Genomic DNA, 22,108 nt, shown 5'->3' with positions numbered 1-22,108 from the left:
AAATTATTTCAAAAGTTGAAATAATCGTTGAATGTACTCATTTTAATTAAGAGTCTTTGGTATTTAGAATATAAACATTTAAAAAAAAAAAAAAGCTCTTTCAGACGTATTTTTGTGTCCTCGAGGTATAAAGTGAATGTGCAGAGTAGTCGAAGAATAAAAGTCCTCACCAGGCGGTTCCAAAAGACCACGATTGTAGCATGACATCATACATGAGAATATTTATGATCTTTAGATTTTTTTCTGGATTTAGATAATAAGGGCCATTTTTGGATGTTGAGTTATTCTGTTGCAGCTTTTGGAAACATGACATAAGAAATCACAATAATGGGAGTCGAGCAGTATCCACTACAGTAAAGATCAGCAACTGAACAATAATAAAATAAAAATAGGTTCCTCTGTAAAAGTCCCTTTCTTTCTCCTTGCATTTGTTTGTGTGCTGTGGAGAGTGGGTAAATACCCCTCAAAGTGGCAACCCATCAACTTGCACTTTGGGAGAGAGGATCCCAGTCTCCAGCCAAATCACTGGTAAATAGAGGCTGTAACCCAAAAAATCCTGCATTTTAAAGACTTTGAGTTATTTTCAATGTTTTCCATCACATTGTTGGCCGCTTGCTGTTACAGTAGAACTGGACAATCTGATCTGGGGGTATGTATATATTCATTGTGGACAACTTTGTGTATGTCAAAAACAACTGTAACACTCCTGAAGTGATGCACTTCCTCGTAGCCTTTCTTGTAGCTGAAGATGCAGTTTTCATCATCTGGGGTAGTTTTCGACATCAAGTCATGATCAGTCGCAGACATGTGCATCAAACCATGATCGGAATGAGTCTTTCATTAAGTGTCCAGAATTAATAGATTTTTTTTTTTTTCACCACCTGAATTTTAAATGCGTAAAGGCCTTCCACTAAACTGCAAGTATAGGTTACTGAATTACCTGATTTATGCCTTTTTTACATCAGTGAATTTAATTTCTTCTCTGATGGCACAGCATATTCCAAGATGGCAATGCCAGGATTCATCGGCTCAGATTGACTGGTTCTGGATATTCACACAAGGATGGGCAACAACAGCATCCAGACCTTAACCTCTTGAGTCTTTGGAGTGTACTGGAAAAGATTTTCATAGTCCAACTCTCTTCATAAATACAGTTTCTGAGTGAAATATTAATACATATTAAAACAAGTCGTGCATAGACAGTGAATGTGCGCCACTATCTAAGCTAAAGGCAGTTTAATTAAAATATGTGTATGTGATTTTTTTTTTTTTTTAAGTACTTATTTTTAAGCTGGGAAGAGAACATTTGTTATACATTTATGAATAGATATAAACAATATTCAATAGATTTTTACAAATAAATAGCTATTTACTGTTATCCAACTACTTACTCATATTTAACTACTTAAATATTTCTTAAACCAAACATTTCCTTTCCCCTACAGTTGGCAAAAATTTGCATGATGTATTTGATCATCCAAGATTTGTGTGTGTGTGTGTGTGTGTGTGTGTGTGTGTGTGTGTGTGTGTGTGTGTGTGTGTGTGTGTGTGTAATTTGTGTAATCCACATAACGACAGAAGTGTAAAAGCATCTAGCTAAGCCAACTGATTATCAGCCTGAACTTCACAGTTGGTACACAGACATGATAATGGTCTCACACCAAAATTCTGGCAACAAAGCCGTTTCCTATATTTTCACCAAAATAAAAATATTCCTGTGATCATGGTTTGCTAGCAACAGATTAAAAACCTGAGAAGCAAAACAAAAAACCCCAAAATAAACTTGTTTAAATCCTTTTTTCTTTCTTTATCTCATCCTCAAACTTACCTGCCAGTGAAAATCTAATAGTCATGTGCTGTAATCTGCTTATGTCGCCCTTAAAACTGTGACAAAATTATTAAGAAAAGCATTAGATGTCTACTAAAACACCCTTCTGCTTGTTTATTAATAAACATATACAAACAGGGGTGCTCTACCCGCAGCACTAATGCAGACCTCATCTGCTTCATCTTGCGTCACATCAGGATGACGGTCATAATTATTCTGGGAATCGAATCACTCTGTTACGCCGTTTCATAGACCCTCTGTCTTCTTCAGCGAAGCATGTTGACGTGATAGATCAGCGAGTGGATTTGAGGAGAGGTGATGGATTACTCTGCCTGTCTTAAAGGGTGAACCTCCCTCAGCCTCAGGCTTTGATTGATTAATCACATAGTGTGTCAGCTGGACAGCGATGAGAAGCCATCCCGTCTGTCATAGTAATTACCCTGACAGAGTGAGTATCTCTCATGACAGATAATATAGCCCACAGACTGAGAAAGCACAATAATAATCTGTTTTAACGATTATTGTCAGCGTGTCTCCACGCTCGCCCATTCTGCAACAAATGTCTTCAATTTTACATGGAAACTTATTAGTAAGTAAGCTGATATTTAAAACCTCTGTTTCTGACATCTGGATCTGACAGTTATGAATAAATATAAAGCCAGATACTATTTACTATCACTCAACTATTTTCTCAGATTTGAGAATGATTCATGGAGTCTTTTTATGTGGTAATCATTCTTCTGTCAGTCTTGGAAAAAGGCCTGGCGATCATTTGAGCGCCCTCATAAGGGTATTTGGTTTGTATTTATCCTCAGCTGGTGTAAGGGAAAGATTTCATTATGAAGGATCAGTGGGATTGTGTAAGATGTGCGTTTGGATCATAGATGTAGGCTGATATCGAAGTCTGGCTTGAACACCACAAAAGCTCTAAATAAAGGCTTAGCTGAGGAGCATGAGGGCTGAGTAACTTGTTTTTTTGTTAATTAGAATTTAGAATTAGAGTTTATAACCATCAAACCTGATAACAGAGTAAAGAAAATGACAATGCAGTGTACTGTAAAACTATACCTTCACCATAATAACAAATTCATTCTTCGTGGTTTCAATAAACAACTGTAAAATGCTTAAAACGTTCCTAATATGTTTGGTGTCAGGAGTTGACCAATTTGATTAACTTGGCTAGAAAAAAATCTGATCCAGAATCAGGATGTGATCGCAGTCTTTATTGTTTACGAATTTGAATAATAATCAGCACATATAAATAGCATTACAGAGCTCGAAACTCCACTGACTCGTAATGCTACACGACAGATCTAAACCAATGTGTTTATGCAGAGAAACAGCAAACCAAAATTTAAAGACTGCAGCAAATGTATCTTGGGGGCAATATTTGGAAGTAGTATTAGCATAAGAACAATTTAGATTAGGTTTGATATAAACCAAAATGAACCCTTTAATCACTGTTTTTGTTAATTCTGCAGTTATTTCATAGATTATAATGTAGTAAGTACAGGAAGAAAGTGCGTTCTGGACTACTGGAGAATTTAGGTTCATTTCACAGGTAGTAGCTAGCTCCTACAGACCCTTGCACATCTATAGTACCTTGCCACATGCCAGAATACAAAGCATACGTGAGTATTGGAGGTTTTATAGCTCAAACTTACAACGTACACCTGGTAGTTGATTCGGATCGAGATCGGCTCACGTTCACACCATAAACAAACCGCACTGGAGTTTGTTTGGATCTGCAATGAGATCACCTCCTTCAAAGGGTCTTGGTCCGGTTGTTTTGGTCCACACCCAAGTGCGATTACTCAGTTCCTATCTGAACAAACGAACCAAAGTTCAGTATAAACGGATTAAACACAGCAGGTGATAACACTGCTAAGACCGAACCACGTTTCATTTGTGCGACAGCGTTTTGGAAGACAGCTGTCATAGTAAGCAAAGCGGAGCACACCCGAGAATGTTTTCCTTATCGCGATGTGATTCAGTGGAGAGTTTTCAGCTATCAGATCCTCTCTGATCACAGCTGTAAACATGAGAAGCCCTTCCACGGTGTGACTCGGTGTGTTGATGCTAGCAGAATGATGATGTTGCTGGCCGGATAAGAGCCAGAGCAGTGACAGCGGGTGACATCTCCCATGGATCTCTCTTAGACGATGGCTTGATATGATACAACACGAGCCTTGTAGCTCTTATTGTTTGTCTCCTTCTATTTGTCTCCTTGGCCACCTGTGCAGAATGATGTTTTCTTGTTTGTCCTGGTGCTTTTGTGTTTTCTTGTCTCTGTCAGTACTCCTTCCTTAATCATCTCTCAAGCTGCTGTTTTTCCACGTCTGTGCTGCTCTCATTCTGTGCGTTTTATCACGCCCTGCTTCTCTGTATGCTTGGGTGAATGATGCGAGTGTAATTAAAAGCAGCAGGCCATTGTGTGAGGGTATGTGTTAGTCCAGTCCCCTGTTGTGGGTAGATGCCGGTGTAGAGTGTTTAATTAAACTTCTCGTGCTCCTTGTCACCAGTGTTTCTTTTTCTCTTAAAAAAAAAAGAGGAAAAAAAACACATTAAATTGCTTGTATTTCTTACAAAACAAACGCCTTCAGGAATTGTTTGGGGTGTGTGTGTGTGTGTGTGTGTGTCAGGATTTGATGTAGTGGCGTGGTCCAGCCCTCAGAGAGAGGCCGTTACATTCTACAGTGACTCCCATCATCTCTCTCTTCTGTTCTGGGTCCTGCCAGGAAATGCTGTACCTGTCTCACACCTGGCCTTGATACACACACGAACACACAAACTCTGCAAACGGCGATGAGACAATCCGTCACAGTGCCATGGTCCAACAGGGAGGCAGCAGGTGTGAAAAGGCTCATCCTGACTGCAAGAACACACACGCACCCCCACCAGCCCAGAATAATTCACACCATTATGTTACAAACAAAACAAAAGCACTCAAGTGTCTCTTTGTAAATACTGACTCAAAAGAAAAAGACCTGTCCTATAGTATTGAGCCCTAATCAGTAACTGTGGGTACTCTTTAGGAGATTTTATACTTTCTGCATCCATGAGTCAGCTTATTGGACGGTGAGTTTAAATGACAGTCACCAGCTACGCATGCACCTGGGCAGTGAACTTCAAAGAAGTATAACCCAAATGAATACTAGGCTGTTGGGTCCCCAGCTTTGCGTGTCCATATCCTCAACAGAGTTTAACCCAGGCTTCAGGTTTGTTCTGTGTTACTAAGCGACCTGTCATAAACCAGGCTTAGGAGCCATGTCGTTAGCAGGGATCTGAATCCTGTTTGGTTGATCATCTTGCATCAGTTGGATCAGACTTGTTTTAAAATTAGAATCCAAGAAACTTGTTGGATAATCTAGCAAGCCCTAATGAGAAGTCTTCTTCCTATTTCAGCTACTCCATTTAGGGGTTGCCGCATCAGATTATCCGCTTCTGTCACATCCCATCCTTTGTTTCCTCTTCTGCCACACCAACCCTCTGCATGTCTTCCTTCACTACATCTATGAATCTTCTCTGATCTTCCTATTCTGTTCCTGCCCAGCTTCAACAGTTCTTTTCCATGTCTTCATGATATGGCAGTTCAGCTATATCCCCCGTAGTTACTGTAGCTCTTTCCATCACCCTTGTTCACCCAATCTCCAAGAGTCCTCTCTCCCAACCATCTCTCTACCTGCACAGGTATGTCATCTGACCAACCACTTTGCTACTGTTCATCCTCTTTGTACCAGGAAATGATAGGAAGTAAGAGTTCTGTAAAAAAGGCTACTAATGTGAGAAAATAACCTTCAGCATCGAGACTGCATTGAAAACTCATTGAATGTGATTTTTTTTTGCATTATTGGGCGGTGATTGTACCAACTAACTTTGATTAACTAACTAAATTCCACCTTAAATTAACATAGTCTTCACTAGAACAGGGCAATAGCAGCACAGAATTGCCAAACACATACTAAATCGCACACAAGCATACATATATACATACACTTCTAAAAGGTGTAAGCCCAGATGGATACGAGTATTTCAGGTGATGGTTCTCCCCTGCTACTTCTGTTGTCAGCCATCACTTATCAGGCGAACGTGTGATGGAGGAAAAAGGGAGAAACACAATTTCACCTTTTTACTTTCTTGGACTCCCCTTGCTTCCAGTCCTTATTTTTCTTGGGTTCCCAGAAGACCTGTTCATCCTGTTTCTGTTATCTCTGTTTTACACCTTCCTTCAGTTGTCGTTAGATTATTTTTTTAATACAATCACACACTGTGGTTATCAGTGTGCCTTTTTAGCTTTCATCCATCATATCAAAATCCGTCTCTTTGCTGTTTCATCAGCTCAAGCCAACATTATTAAGCGTCCTAACAACTCCTTGGCGGCCAGTGAATTGTTAGAGCCAGTCATCACTCCAAGCAAGACTCAAAGTGAGGTAGGAGGGCGGGGAGACTAGATGAAATGAAGGAGTGAAGGTTGCGCTGACCTTCCCTCAAGAGACAGTTGATGGATGAAAAATGTGTCAAAGATTGAGAAAGACTTGCATAGCAGCAAGTTGCGTAGGTCTGAGCAAAAAGAACTGTCCAGAGTAACTGCATTCACCTCTCCCGGGGGATGGGTGAGGTATCGAGCAGTCAAGACTCTCGTATAATGAGGTTGACTAAGCCATGAGTAAATGTGTCTCATGTTTCCTCACCGGCAAAGCCGATCTTAATGCTTTCTCTCAAGGCTAAACATTAGTCATTACAACTATTCATTCTTCTGTCTCTAGATCCTGTTGTGTAAAGTCTTTTTTCTTCATCTGCATAAATAATACTTGTTGCATATGTGATATTTATTTATTTATTTATTTTTTTGATTGGACATAAGAAAAAGGGGGCGGTGTGTTTCAAAATGTTGAATATTTTAGAATTCACGTGTCACCAAGTGATTTAGTGAGCCTCTATCCCAGCCATTATAGAGTATGGGGACGCCACTCCATTACAGGACAGACCTCCACACACTCAGATCCACAGCTGCTTCCAATTTAGAATCACTTATTAACATGGATGCCTTTGGACTCCAGATGGTATTGCATTGTGGATCAAAATTTGACTGCACTTTTTTGTTTTCAAAATTTCACAATGTTTGACAAAATCCTCAACAAGTGCAGCTCCAAACCATGAAAGCACCTCTACCGTGTTTTACAGATGATGTAGACTCTCACTGTTGTCCTGAACTTCTCCATACATATCTCAACTGTTTTATCCAAAAATTGGAAATTTGGATTCATCACTCCATCAGACCTCTTGTCTCTGATTTTTCAGTCTACTTCTTTTACAATTTGGCAATTTTCTTATGATTTCCATTATTTAAAAATGATTTCTCACAGCCACTGAGAACATTTCTGATAATGCTTTAGTGAACAGCACATGGATCAACTGATGAGCCAGATACATTTTTCTATCTCTTAAAGACATAACTTTCTACAGAGCCCCGCAAGGGACATGGGAGGAAAAAAAAAATTACGATGAACTTTTGCGAGATCTCGCAAAACAAACTCGGGATCTCGCAAAAGTTTTGCGGGATCTCGCAAAAGTTGAATTCCAACAATGGCGGCAGCTACTTAGTTGTAATATTACTCTTTCTGGTTCTTCAAAATAAACTTTTAAGATATTTTGAGGCGTGAATGTAGTTGTGTAAATGTCGAATATCTGCTCGGTTTACAAGACATCACATATTTGCAAAAGTGCTGCGACGTTTTCGGAGATCTGACACCCACCATCTCGAAGCTAACGGGAGGTCGAGACCTACTACAGCCGGGAGGAACGGCGCTCTCCCGGCACATTGTGCCTCGACCTCCCGGTCGGCTTCGAGCTGGCGGCCTCCGAAGAATGCGGCTAAAAGTTTTGCGAGATCCCGAGTTTGTTTTGCGAGATCTCGCAAAAGTCCGTCTTAATTTTTTTTTTTCTCCCATGTCCCTTGCGGGGCTCTGTAACTTTCAGATCCTGTTCATCTGCTGCAGATGTTTTATTTTGTCCACTATTTGCCCAGTTTCCTTAAAATATTGTGATGGTACACTCCAAACTGTGCCAGTTAACTTTTAGCTAGTAAAGGGTGACCATAATTTGAGGGCACTTGTGCCAGTCATGAAGATCTTTAATAATACTGTTTACTTAAAGAAAACTTTAACATATTTAAACGATGCCTTCTCTGTGCGGTAAATGAATGGTGAAATAAAAATATGTCATATAGGCTTTTAGAAGTAAACAAGTGCAAGAGGACGGTTGGTCAACAACTGTGTTGTTTTGGGGATTTTTCCTGGATACAACTACAAAAAAAATGTTTCTGCAACAGGCAGCCAATTGTCTGTTATGTGTATGCACAACACTGGTTCATCCCTTGAGTAAGGTGCTATTTTAAATGTTTGAATGATTAACAAACCAACGAACAAAACAAACATTCCTCTGAGAATGATCAGAAAACAAGGGCTGGTACAAACCAGCCAATGTTCAAGGAGACCTTCAGAAAACTTGGAGAACTACTGCTTAAGACCAAAATATAAATAGAACAGAATAAGTGGGCTCAAGTCTTGAAAATGTTGTTTACTAAGTGAACTGGCGCTCTTTGGCACCTTTCGCTGCTGTGTCACAGGGACCAATGCTGACTGAGGAGCTGCCATGTTTATTTCCAATCCTAGTGTGTCACAGGTTATTACCTCTCTCCTGTGATTCTAATTTCAGCCCTTCATCAAATGTAGGCCAACAAACAAGTCCCTTAATTGCGAAATGAACTGCAGTTCGTGATGTTTTGTCTGTGTCCTTTATTCTGACACTGGAAGCTAACTCTGTTACACTAATAAATCATGTAGAGCTCACTTTGGTGCTTATTCAGATAGAAAAAAACACTTACATAGGCTGCCAGTCATACTTACAACTTTTGAAACAAAAGCAGGCCTAGACAGAAATCTGAAGATGGCATGACTACATCCTGAAAGAGAACGATAAATATTTGGACTGAATGATGCTTATCGTGAGAAAAAGCATCAAGATCTGCTATGCCTGTGTTTTTTGTTTTATGAAAGGATGGGATAGGCCCATGTGAGAGCGTTCACACTTGCCACAAGCCCTTGGTCAATAATCTATTAATACAGTGAATCGCAACTTTATTTATAGCTGCAGTTTGTGTGGCTGTGACTTTCTGGTTTTCTCTTTCTGTCGTTCCTCTAATATGCTTTGAGGTTATGTTATTTGCAACAACAATGATAACAATTAATTTCTTCATGAGGTTCATTTTATCTCCACGCAACGCTTGTGTGTACTTCGAATCTTTCTTTTTTGTGTAGCAACAAAAAGATAGCCACCTTTAGTATATTTGGAATTTGTTGCACCCCTTGGCTTTCACTTTGATCAGTCCACTCCCACTCCTTCAAAATTGGTCCAGAGATGGAAATAACACATTTTTATAGCCTTCTAAGAGTCAGTGTAATAGGCCACCATGTTGGTTCAGGCAGCGTTTGCAGCTTTGCTTTCATTCAATGGGTTCGTGCTTCAGAAATAAGCATCCCGCAGTGCTGCTCCAACGTAGAAGCAGACCTGGCTCTAAAAATACCTGCACACACTCACAAGATGCAAAAGACCCCCTGAAAGCCGACTATCTTTTTCTTAGACAGAACAACAGTTCTCCTTCTTGTTTTTTTTAATGCATATTTTAACATGCACATGCTCTTTCTCATGTGGTCAAAATACATCCAGAGCAGACACGTACTCCCTCGACTGTCTGCTTGGGAATTTGTTTCTGTATGAGATAAAAGAAGAGCGAAGAACTTTAGAGAGAGTTGATATCGGAATGAAGATGGCCTGGTTTCTGTACTCGTTGTCAGGCTTTGGGTATGAACACAAGCTGGTGAAATATTTATCTGCCTCTTGGAGGCGGTTGTTTCCTCTGCGTCGCTCATTAAGCCAGGGTTAATTGTCTCGCTTGCTGTAAAAGAAGGGTCTCTGTTTGTTCTTAAAAAAAAGGAACAGCAAGACGAAATGAGGCAGGGAAGATGTGTTAGATTACTGATAGAGGGGAAAAGTAGAGCTAGGTGGTGTGTGCTTTTCAAAATGCAAAGACGCTCGCTCACAAATGAGCTTACTCAAGCTTGTTCTTTAAAGTAGGCTTTCATGTCACATATATACACTGTTACTGTGGTGGGTGCTCATAGGAAACAGCCAAAGTTTCACATAATGAGGTCGGCATATGTGCAAGTGATCCCTGTGAGCCAAAAACTCAGCTTCAGTCTGCAGTTTCTTCCTACTCTTGGCTCTATATAACGGCAATATGAGCAAGGTAGTTAGTTGGTCATTTTCATCCCATGTGGGTCATAAGGCTGCAACAAAGAGAGTGGGTATACGTTATGTGGTCGTCTCAAGCACACAGCTCTGGTGGTAAGCGCAGAAGCCCCACCAGCTCGCTGTTCAAGTCTTCTCTTTGCAAGAGAGAAGCAATCAGGCAAAAGTCAACTAGAAGGGAACCGTTTGTGTTAGACAGGGATGTTCTGAGTGGCTACGGCAAGGCATAGATACAGAAGGATTGTTTTGAACTGTGAATCATGCAAAGCTATTGTGATGTCAAAAATAAAAATACATTTTGAAATGGCGCATTCCTACTGATTTTATTTATTCTGTATCTTGATATGTTTTTGGCTCAAGAGTTGGGAGTTTGCCTTGTAATCGGAAGGTTGCCGGTTCGAGCCCCGGCTAGGACAGTCTCGGTCGTTGTGTCCTTGGGCAAGACACTTCACCCGTTGCCTACTGGTGGTGGTCAGAGGGCCCGGTGACGCCAGTGTTCGGCAGCCTCGCCTCTGTCAGTGCGCCCCAGGGTGGCTGTGGCTACAATGTAGCTTGCCATCAAGCATTCGTGTAAATGTGTGTGTGAATGGGTGGATGACTCAATGTGTAAAGCGCTTTGGGGTCCTTAGGGACTAGTAAAGCGCTATACAAATACAGGCCATTTACCATTTTGTATTCTTTTTCTGGCATTTAATTTTGTTCTTTATTGCTTTCGCTAAGGAGGTTATGTTTATGGTAGAGTTTGTGTGCGTGCGTGTTATTTTGTCTGTTAACAGTCCACTCAAATTGGCTTCTATCCACCAAGGTCTTCAAGGTCAATTTAATAATTTTTGGATCCAAAATTGACAGAAAGCCTTTTAGCTTAGAAACTATGATTCTTACCAGTGTGATATTGTCAACATATAGAAATTACTGTATAAATATAAGATCAATCGATTAATCTGAAGGTCAAAGTGATGAGACTGCCGTATGAGAACAGGTTATCAGACTGACAAGAACATATTGGCATGGGATACTTTGTGAGTATAGTTGTTTCATTTTTTAGGACTTTGTTATGCACATCAGAGTAACAGGTTATAACAATTTAAAGTCATAGAAATACGAATATACGTAGAATATTCTGAAATAACTATTATTGTTTTATTATTTTTATTTATTACTACTACTACTTTATTACTAAACATTTAAACAAATTTTGCCAAACAGTGAAACAAATGCTACACATGGATCATATCCACATAATTAAATCAAAGAATAATAAACAATTGTGCTTTAAAACGGAGCAAAAAACAAAAGCTTGCACATTGCTCTTGTTTTCACTGCTCTAGAAAATTCTTAGAAAGGAAAAATAACAAAAGTTAGTTCAGTCTTTTTTATCTTGTTTGAATCACAGTTATCACCACCATCTGTCCTTCCAGCCCTGCTGGTTGGAGCTATGATTTCATTGTTGTTTACTTTTTCTAAATTAAGCGTGGCCACTTATTTCTGTTGCTGTAGAATCTGATTTTTATTATTTTTTTGTAATAAAATCAAGATTTAAATGGTCACACCTGCCCTTTCCTTATAAACCCAACAAATGATTTATTATAAATGTATAAAATAGCTGTTACATGTATGTGTTGTAAATGTAACAGTAATTTTCTGATTAAATCAAATGAAGCTCACTCGTCACAGCTTTCTAGCTTTGGGCCAAACTGTTAATGTGAAAACAAGATTTTCTGTTGAAGTTAGCTCTCCTCTTTTCACTCGTTGTTTTTTTTTGCCAGTTTCACACATAATCTAAGTGTAAATTATATATTTGTCTTCTTTTCTTAATCCCCAGCTGCTCTTTTATCCATCAAGTACATTTTTTGTCTCTCGCCATTTCTTTTGATGTTTCTTGTTCTTTCCCTGTTATGGAGTCTCTTGATCTGCATATATATATTTTTTCATTTATCTTTGCTACATTTTTAAATCATAAAGTCGGGGAATACATGACAAAGAACAATAAGACACTGAGGATGAAAAGTGGGGAAAAAATTCAATGATGTGATGTGTCTTTGTTGCTTTTCATTTTTTTCTCTGCAGAATCCATATTCATTTCCATTTTTTGGGAGGGGGGGGTGGTTCTGGTTTATCTGCAGTGAATAAGGAGTAGCTGGTGGGAATGCTGGTGAGAGAAAAGTGAAGGAAGAAAGCCAGCGTGTGAGGGAGAGATGTGTAGAGGATTGTCTGAGCATCAATATTTCAGCAGCGGAACCTTGGATAAATAATTCAGCCTCAGAGTCGCGCTGTGTGCCTCTCTGCTAGACTCATGACCTGCTCACACGCTAAATCCCTCACTTTCTCTTTATGAAATGGAGGTGGCCTTACAAAATCACCTCTGGTTGGTCCCTTTTTTTTTTTTTTTTTTTTTAAAAATCTTCTTCCTCTCCAGCGTCCACTCCTTGTGGTCTGGCTCTAGATACTTTTCTTCTTATTTCTACTTAGCATAGAAACTGTACTTATTCCCCCTGGACTCTATTTATGTAAGAGGAAGATGAATTACCTCCTTCCTCCCTTCTAAAAGACCCAACTGTGTTCACACATAAGCATCACTCTGGTCCTCAAATGAATATAAAAACTGTTTTGTTTTTTTATTACATAAGCAATCCTGACTTTCCCTCAGGTAGCCCGAATAAGCAGACCTATTTAGAATCACCACAGCTAATGGTGAGGGCCTGTCTGAGCCAGTCTGGTTCTCCTCTGTTGTTGCCTGAGATGAACTGGGGTTACTCACATTCACACAGACGCTATCAGGCCTTCCCCAGATGTCATTCTAACCTCTGTGTATGTGAGCTTGACACTATCTGAATCTACAGAATGCTTTGGCTGTATTGATAAGGGGATCAGTGGCCATTGTTTTGACATCACGTTTTAGTCAAAGGAGATGCCATAAATATTTGTGCTTTTCATCCAGTGCCATTTGTACTCCCACTGATTGTTGGTATAACTTCTATCATTTGCTATCAGGGATAATAGCTTTTGGACTGCTGCTTCACTTTCCCTTGATGGTTACAGAAGGAAGTTCTTTTTGTTTTATGTTCTTTTTTTGAGTTTTTTATTTATTCGTTTATTACATAACAGTTTCCCCCTGTCCTTCTCTGGCAATAAAAATGTACTACAAGCTCACCGGTTTTACCCAGAAACTGATGGTTTCTGCTCCTGTGGCTGCCTAAGGCCCTCAGGGACTGGAATGAGACGTGCCAGCTGAGTCCCTTACCATGATTTTTTTGCTTCACCTAACATAGTCGTGTAAGAAGCCACAGGATGCCAACTGAGTTCCTGATTTCCAAAAGCTATTCCAGAAGTCAGTCATTTAAAGTGCAGAGTTTACAATATTATACTGTACTGCACCACCACGGCTCTCTTCTCACATATTCTAGTGTCAGGTGATGCTTTATTTGTACCTCAGCCCAGTAAAAAGTGACATGACAAAACCAGGATCTTCCCACAACACCTCCATGTTGGCCTTGTTTGGCAGCATTGTTTTGTTATAATTTTGTCTTCAGTGTAGATGAAGGTGGTCTCCCACTAGAAAACTTTGTTCTTAGCCTGCAGGCTTTCTTGTGGTTTCTAGAGTTTTTCTAAATAGAATGGGAGACAGAGCTTTCAGCTATCAGGGTCCTAGTTTAGTTTCAGCAGACAGACACCTTCTCTAAAGTAAAACTAGGCTTAAAACTTTCCTTTTTGATAAAGCTTTTATTTTAGTGAGAATTAAAAGGGAGGTTTTTTTTTATTTTCTTCCCATTGCCACCAAGAGTTCATGAGAGATCGTCTGATTGTTGGGATTTTCTCTCCAACATTAAAGGATAATATGTGATTTTATGCTATATAAATGAAATAAAATTGAAATGAATAAAAATAAACATTGACAACTGAACCTGCTGCTCCTCCAGTATGCATGGCAAAGTGTCCTTGGGGGGTTCTGTGATAGAAAAAGAAATATATTAATGTGTCTGTGGTCGAAAGTGTCTTCAAATATTGCTAAACTATATGTAAGCTAATGTGAATAATAAAATTAATTAATTAAAAGAAAAAGGCTAACGAGAGGATCCTATACTGTGTTTATAGAGCTCCTTTTGGCACAACACTGCCTTCAGATCATAATTCTGCTTGCTAAGCTGCCTGGCAGGCGGATGCTATATAAGTGAAGTCCATTATTAATGAATAATCCCCCGTGTTTTTAGTTGTAGTATTTGTGTAACCTACACTTGGTTTTGCTTGTATATTATTTCCATGTTGATGCACTGATGCATTCTCTGAATACGCTGAATTTCCACTTAGCCTCACCTGTGCGTTGTCTTCTTTGCATTTGCATATTGTACATGCAAACATTGTCACAAACCCATTTCCCTCCGCTTTCAGCGGCTTCACTACAGACTGCGTTGTCTTACATCTCAAAGAAGACCCAAAGTGGTCACCAAACACACACAGAACACCCAGCAAGCAACTCCAGTTTAGTTATTTAGCATCTACACGCATCACTAGCTGTCTCCCATATATCAGTGGTCTCACGGAGATGGTGTTTATGTCAGCACATCAGCCATCTGCTCCGAGGATATGGGCCCTCCATGTGACACACGAACGCAAAACCCAGCTGCATATTCCCACGAGAGAGAATAAACAGTTGTTATGACAAATGTGAAATATGTTTTACTGTTTTCAGCATCTTTTATCTGTCTGGATTTGCTCACCTATCATTTACCTTTCTCCCGTCTGCAGCTTTTGGAAAAAGCTCACTTTCCTTCCTGTCACATAAAACTATAAATATGCATGCCACCCAGCATAGTCTCATCCTCATCCTCCTGTGTAAATGATTAAACATAGCGATTTTCTGGCTAAGTTTTTTTTTCCTCCTAGTAAATCTAGACTCACTCTGAAATGATTTTCACACTTTCACTCCACACATCTCCCGTCGTCCTTCCTCAAAGCCAACGGGCTTTTTTAAACATTCATTTTGCACCAGCTCTTTTCTCCATACATTGCGTCTCTCTGCTAATCCCCTGTTTATAACCACTTGGAGTTATAGAGTTTTTACTCCCCTTATTATCAATTTCGTCAAAGAGTTTCATCATTCGTCTGCAGCCGTTGTTTGCTGGGAGGCTCAGTCTTGTTTTTCGACTCTGTTTGCTCTCTTCCTCGCCTGTTTCAGTCCGTCTATTGGTCTGTTTATTTTCATATATGTGTTTGTGTGCTTGCGCAGCAGGCGTCTCAGTATTATTTCTTTGTTTGAGCTGTCAGCTCTTTGACAGGCAGCAGCCATCTTTGTTTCATTTCAGATGCAATTAGGCTTTAGCCAAGTGTGTCTCTGCCCTCCTCTGGTATCTGCGGTATATACTCGGTTTGTCGCCTCACCAATCAAATTGATCCCACCTCTATCGTGTTTTTGTGTTGTTTCATGGCTGTATTGTAGGCATCATGGTTTGACCTTGAAAATCTCTTTGCTGAGATACAGGATGAAAGGTCATCGGTACTCGAGTTTAAATCTTGTTAGCCAGACTCTCTCTAATGGTAATTTTCCACCAGTTTGCTGTAGCTGACCTTTTTACACTAAGTAGTGTAGATTCCAGGCGTTTTTGGGGGGTAGTGTGATAAGCCCATCATTAGATAAATGTGTTGGGATCTGACTGATTAAGCTCTATTGATGATTGAATGACAATTCTGCTAAGGCCGCCTGATTTAAAAAAAAATAAAAAAAAAAGTTTTGAGTGGACTGTTTGAGGTCTCACTATTTCGGAGAAGCTTGAAGTGGGTCAAGTACTCAGGCAGCTTTTTGTAAAATGAAACCTAACAGTCTTCTGTCAGGCGTCTTCTGTTTTTTGCCTCCTTAGAGGTCTCTAGCACAGCCTGGCTGCTTGATTTCAAGTTTGGGAGATAACTAAAGAAAACTCTCTGAGGAGGGATAACCTGCACAGTGGGGTTGATCGTGCCCTTGCAATCTGGGAAGCCATCGGGCAGTCTGCCGACTTGTCTGTGGGGGCAATTTTTCTGGGCCTCTTGTGTATGGAATAAAAAAAAAAAGGTAAATAAAAAGCTGAATTATTGTGGATGATAGCAGACAGTTTTGGGTGTGCAGTCCGGCAGTCAAAGCCCCACTTAAACAGGGCTTTGGCTACATGTAGAAATTGTATTTTGCCTACAGATTACATAATTTAGAATGCAGATAGCTGCTTAGAAATATGATTCCTGCTGTAAAAAATGTGCCCAATAACTTTACCTTGATTTTAATACTTCCCTTTATTATATACTTTCTGTTTCTCCTGACTCTTGTCAAAGAGAAATTCAGTTTGTATTGATCATCATCAAACCTCATTTTATTCAACTTAAAAGCTAAGGTCAGGCCACACTTGTAGCTGGCCTTGTATTAAATACACCCTATATGCATATGCATAAACTGCTGCCACTGCGTATAAGAACAAAAATAGGAGAAGCAAGGCTGTTGCTCCACATTATATTGATGATATACCTCCATGACCTCTGTATCAACTTCAGTTTTTCTTGTGTTATCCGAGAGGAAGGTATTTTGCATGCTTATTCCTGTCTCTCACTATTCACATTCATTCTTCACATTTATGAACCATGTAGGAATTAATTGCTTTGACATAAAGTCATGTTTACTCTCAGGTCACGTTTAGCCTTGAAGGCAGTAGCAAATTACATAGCATAGCTTTGAAGTTCAAGGTAACAAATCTGTACTAATAGCTTTTATGTAAAGCAGCCTTTGTATGCAAATGTTTTGTTAGACAAAGTATGTTTAATATTATATGTTGTGAAATATTTTCTTGTCTGATTTATGGCTGAATATAGACGAAGGAGATGGAGACATTATTTCCATTTCCATAAGGGTTTCTTGTCAGATACGAGCTGTGTAATGATGTGAAAACCACAAAAAGGGGGGCTTAAAATAACCTAAGTGTAACCCGACCTGCTTTTTGTTCCATTTAAACTCAGTAGAAACTGTCTCATATTCACCACAAATATTTCATAGTAGTGTGTCCAGGTGCTGGGCTACCAGGAGAAGTCTGGGCATGAGAGAGAAGATTATTTTTAGCAATTAAAGAAGGATGTTAATGGAAAAATGCACCACATTGCACTATATTTAAAAAAACATCTTTAATCTTCTGGGTCACAAATAACCTAGATTTAAAATTATTCACCCTGCAGACAATAAGATTGTTTTTTTTTTTGGTTTGTTTGTTTTAATACCAGATACTCCTGTCTCCATTTCCCCCAGTGCTAAAGTAGTGGATACTTTTTCTTTTAAAGTCAAAATCCTGACACGGGGGCTTAGTTAAGATGAAATCATCTACCTGCACCATATAGGACATTAAGTAGGACATTAACTAGTATAGGCAAGTGTCACCAATTTAAAGCAACTGCTTTGATTATAAATTATAAATATGACATTTTAGGAGACTATTATAGGAGTCTTCTCTGTTGTCTTTTCTACCAAGATCTTAGCAGCCAATAGTAACAGTGAAGGAAGTCTAGTGAACAAGTATTGCCAGTGCCTTGAAGCAGCAGCAACAACAACAACACACACGCACACACACACACACAGTGGTGCAGCGTGAAAATCTGAACAAAAGGAACCTTGCCACATTTTTTTTGCGATGCCTTTTTGGGGGGTATGCAAATGAGCTCACTTTAAAGTTGCTGTAGGGTTTGTGTGATTAATGGGCTGTGTGTGTGCGTGAGTGTGCGCACCTCCTATAAGCCAGCAATCTGCTGCTGCCACCTCTTCTGTTGCAGTCTGTCGATAGACTTAGGGATTCGCCTGCTTTCCTTTATTAACCCACACTCAGAGCAGCTAAAGGTTCATAACAAAAACATGCTCAGCTACTAAAGATTAAACCTATTAAAAAAGTCACGCCATCTTTATTTAGCTGGAAGGGGCATCGTTTCTTGTTTTGATGTGTCATCATCGTGCCTAATATTGTAAACGCTGAATGCACACACACACACACACACACACACACACACACACACACACACACACACACACACACACACACACACACACACACACACACACACACACACTCACACACACTCGTGCCAAGCTATTAATGATTGACTTGATGTGCCTTTGATGATTCATCCCAGTGAGAAGGAGCTTCAATGGAAAATGTCAACTTTAAACTGAGATTAAAGGGAATAACTCAAAAAAGCTGCAGGGGGTGGTGTGTTTATGGGTCTCCATCGAAGTATTTGAGAGAGCCTGTGGGTGTGTGCGTGAGTTTGAGTCTGGAGATTTTAGAATATTAAATTCAAAATGGTCTTCTGGGCAGCCATCGTAAACTACTGAGTCTTTTTAGTTTTTGTTGTTGTCTTTGTTTCATGAATCAGACAAATCATAATGTACATTACACGACTTCTGCCTTGATTTACTTGTTCCAGAGAAATGTAACTAAATACATATTTTCTTCAATGGTTTGTACATAACTTCTTGTTCTTTCAGATACCCTTGGGTCAAACGTAATGATTTGAACATGTTCTTGTTTTTTTGTCCTTCTTCTTTATATCAAGTGGTGGGAAGTGAAGACAGGCAAAGCTCTGCAGACCTTCTATACAACGGGAAGCGCCTTAAAGAAGATACACGTGTCATCTGACTTCTCCACCTTCGTCACTATCGACAATATCGGCATCCTCTACATCCTCCAGAGAGTGGTGTGACGATAACGCCGCCGGCACCGCTCCAAAAGATGACAGAAACAGACACCATCATCCAGCTTATTGCAAGAACTGCTCAATTGCATAATGTATGCAGACTTGTCCAACGCTAAACGCCCGCGCATCTAAGAAAAACAGTTTACATTTTCACTTTGCACAGTCAGTAACAATAGCCTTGAGAGCATTAGACAAATACACTTTGCTGGGGTCACATGACCAGTTTGCGCCAGCTTTAAATGATGCACTGTGAAATCTTCTTCCTTGAATCTGCATTACACACATCTTTTTAAACACAAAGAGGTGCATTTAAAAGGTAACACTGATTTCTAAAAAGCCAGCAAACCTGATCATCGGTTCTTCTCAAACCCATTTTTTTTCTATCACTACTATTTACCAACAGATGAAAGATTTAAATGAAAAATATGTGTTTTTTGGGGTTGAGGATTGCACATGTGCAAGAGATTTTCCACTTTTGTATGTATGTATGTATGTAATCGTAAAAGCTATCATAGACGTCCTATGATTTGTTAGAAGTGATGAAGTGAGTTTGGTTTGTCTGTGCTGTGATGCTTTCGAACTTCTGCATTGGGTCAGTATTCATCATTGACAGTTTCAAACCGTTTCTAGACACTGCAGCCTTTTCGTGAATGCACATACTGTGGGTAACAGAGGGTATGTGTGCTTTGTGTCAACACTTTCTAAACATACCAGCACATTTGGAGCTTTTGGTGCACTTTGATGAGCATTAAAAATGGATAGCATGAGAAAGTTTTTATGAATTAAATTCTTTTCAAAGCTGAAGAGGTTATTTGTATGTCAGAACTGTTTGTACTTTTGAACGTGGATCAAAGGAAATGTTTTCTATAAAATATAATCACAGCATGTGATTTATAATTTATACTCGAATTTCATGTTGCCAGTCTTAAGACATTTTTCTGCTTTAATTGCCTTTTTTTCATATAACTATATAACTGTTTTAACTTTAGATATTACTTATTACTGCACGCTGTCTTACTACTGAGCCTTCACTTGTTGAGAGCACTTGGAAAAAGTAGTTACAATCTTTAAGGATGCTTTTCTTAATGTGACTTGAAAAACAAATCCTTAATTTGAGTGAAAATTCTGAGGTTTTACTGAGAGAGGCAAGTGTCCCTGTACCTTTATCGAAACCACTCACGTCAGTGAGAAAGGTGTGGACTCCATGTGCAGCTGGAGCAATAAGCACAAAAAAAGAATAAATCAAAGTAAGGATGAAATTCAATAATGCTTGTGTTATTCTCACACTGTGCCCTTCCTGATTGGTGCTTTTTTAAAGTTGCTGTTCAATCATCAAATTTCCTTCTAACTGATATCAGCTCAGGATGTAAACTGTTATATGATGTGGTTCAATGGAAAATGTAATTTATTAAGAATAAATCACATATGCTGTGAAGTTGTATGTGTGTGTTTCCCCTTTCTTTTTAGTTGTGTTTTGTTTAGCAGGCGCTAAATTTATGGTTAAGACCTGGTGTGCTCTGCCCTATAAAACCTCCTCCTTCCTGCCGTCTGACGCTCCCCATGAGGAGCGAGAGCCCTGCTCTCAGGCTCAGTGACAGCATGATTCATCCTCACATGGCCTGCATTGTAGGGACGAAGGATTTGCTTGACTTGCCTTCCAGAATGATTCAAAATCAGCTTCTCTTTATTCAACTGTCTGGAATCAAATTTGCAATGATATTTTTCCCTGAGTAAATATTTTGATCTGTAATGTAACAGAGAATGGGCTCAATTCATGTGCGCAGTGATTAGGAGCCTATACATTTACCTGTTTTGCTTTTCTGCTCATCTGGGGAAAAAAGTACAAATACTGGTGATTTTTTTCTTAGCAGAAGATATGAAATCTTCCTCTTGAGTTCATTATTTTTCATGTGCAGGAAAAATTCCCATCTTTATATCTAACAGAATAACAAACTGGCTCAGTCTACCATTGTCCAGAATCTTGAGGCATTTTAGTCAGTGAGGGACAGGAGGTCACTGAACGAACCATCACCTCTCCATTTCACACTGTAGAGATAGCAGAGGCTGGTTCTTATTCGACCGTGCTGCCATAAAGAACGCTGCAGGAAATCATTCCAGCCGCTTTCTATAACACTTCACAAGAGCTCTTCTTATGTGACAGGTAAACACACCTGTCAGGACATAAGACTCCACAGACACTCCTGTATCAAGCCTCTTTGCTGCTCTCATATTTATAGCGCATATGTTATGAAGGACCTTTGCCAGAATTCTCTTTTTCACAATCTCAGTTTTATTTTATTTTATTTTTTTATTTCTTTAACCTTTTTATTATTTTATCACTGTTGTATCACTATATACATTTTCACACAGCCTTACATTATAAGACCTTCAGTGTAGACCTGTAGCACTTTTAACAATGTTGTTTTATAAAAGATTATACAATTTTTATGATTTATGCTGCTCCTGTATCTATCTGTTTTGGATTTATAGATCTAAAACCTGCAGGACACCGGCCCTTGAGGCCTGGAGTTGGACACCCCTGCTTTAAGATTTCCACTCATCAGATGACTTCCATTTTACTGAATGAGCTCAGTTTTAAAAGTAGCTAAATACTAGATAATTAATCAGAATCAGGTGGATCAGGTAGAATATGTACTGCAGTTAATAAACAGTGAAACCTAAGAGACTGGAGTTAGAGGACTGGCTGTTCATAATATAGTTGGTAAAGCAAATGTTAGCATCATGCGTTAAAGCGCTATTTTATGCAATCAAATATTCTCTCTTTTCCCAGCGTTTCATGTCTGCTTTAAATATATTGAGTGCACAATAGAAGCATTTTTGCTTTTGTTCACATCAATTTCAAACTCACCTCTCAGAAATTTTGCTATTTTTTATGATTCCAACACTTCTAATTATGCTAGAAGTTTTTTCAGGGTATGTAATTGGTACTAATATATCTTTGTTGGGATAAATCTGGCATAACCTTTATTATATATCTATATATTTTAAAAGTGTTCATTATTTTATTCCTGCCAGAACTTTTTGTGCATTGAATATGAGTTCAAAAATGCATCTTAGTAACTGGAAATAGAGTTCTTGTTTCAATGAAAGCATTTCAGACTACAAGCCACATTTAAACATAAGTTCATGCAGTTTTTACCTCACATCCATGGCCAGTTTAGAATAATCAGTTATCTTAACAAATGTGTCCAGAGACACCACTTTTTTGTACTGATTGTGAAACGTGGGATTTCAGCTTTTCATCAAACTAATTGGAAA

General features: G+C 39.1%; 1 protein-coding gene across 1 annotated transcript in view; it reads left to right on the top strand.

The window, feature by feature from the left end:
- The window catches only part of apaf1 (apoptotic peptidase activating factor 1), a 46,185-nt gene extending 25,921 nt beyond the window's left edge, over window positions 1-20,264 (top strand). The window contains exon 27 of the mRNA XM_026146906.2: window positions 18,689-20,264. Within this exon, the coding sequence (XP_026002691.2) occupies window positions 18,689-18,835 (147 nt within the window). The 3' untranslated portion in view covers window positions 18,836-20,264. The remainder of the gene's footprint in view (window positions 1-18,688) is intronic.
- Window positions 20,265-22,108: the final 1,844 nt, after the last annotated feature.

This window comes from Astatotilapia calliptera, chromosome 17 (assembly GCF_964374335.1).
Source record: "Astatotilapia calliptera chromosome 17, fAstCal68.1, whole genome shotgun sequence".
In the NCBI taxonomy this organism is placed as follows: Eukaryota; Metazoa; Chordata; class Actinopteri; order Cichliformes; family Cichlidae; genus Astatotilapia; species Astatotilapia calliptera.
The sequence above is the reverse complement of the archived record's forward strand: the minus strand, read 5'-3'. Positions and strand labels throughout refer to the sequence as shown.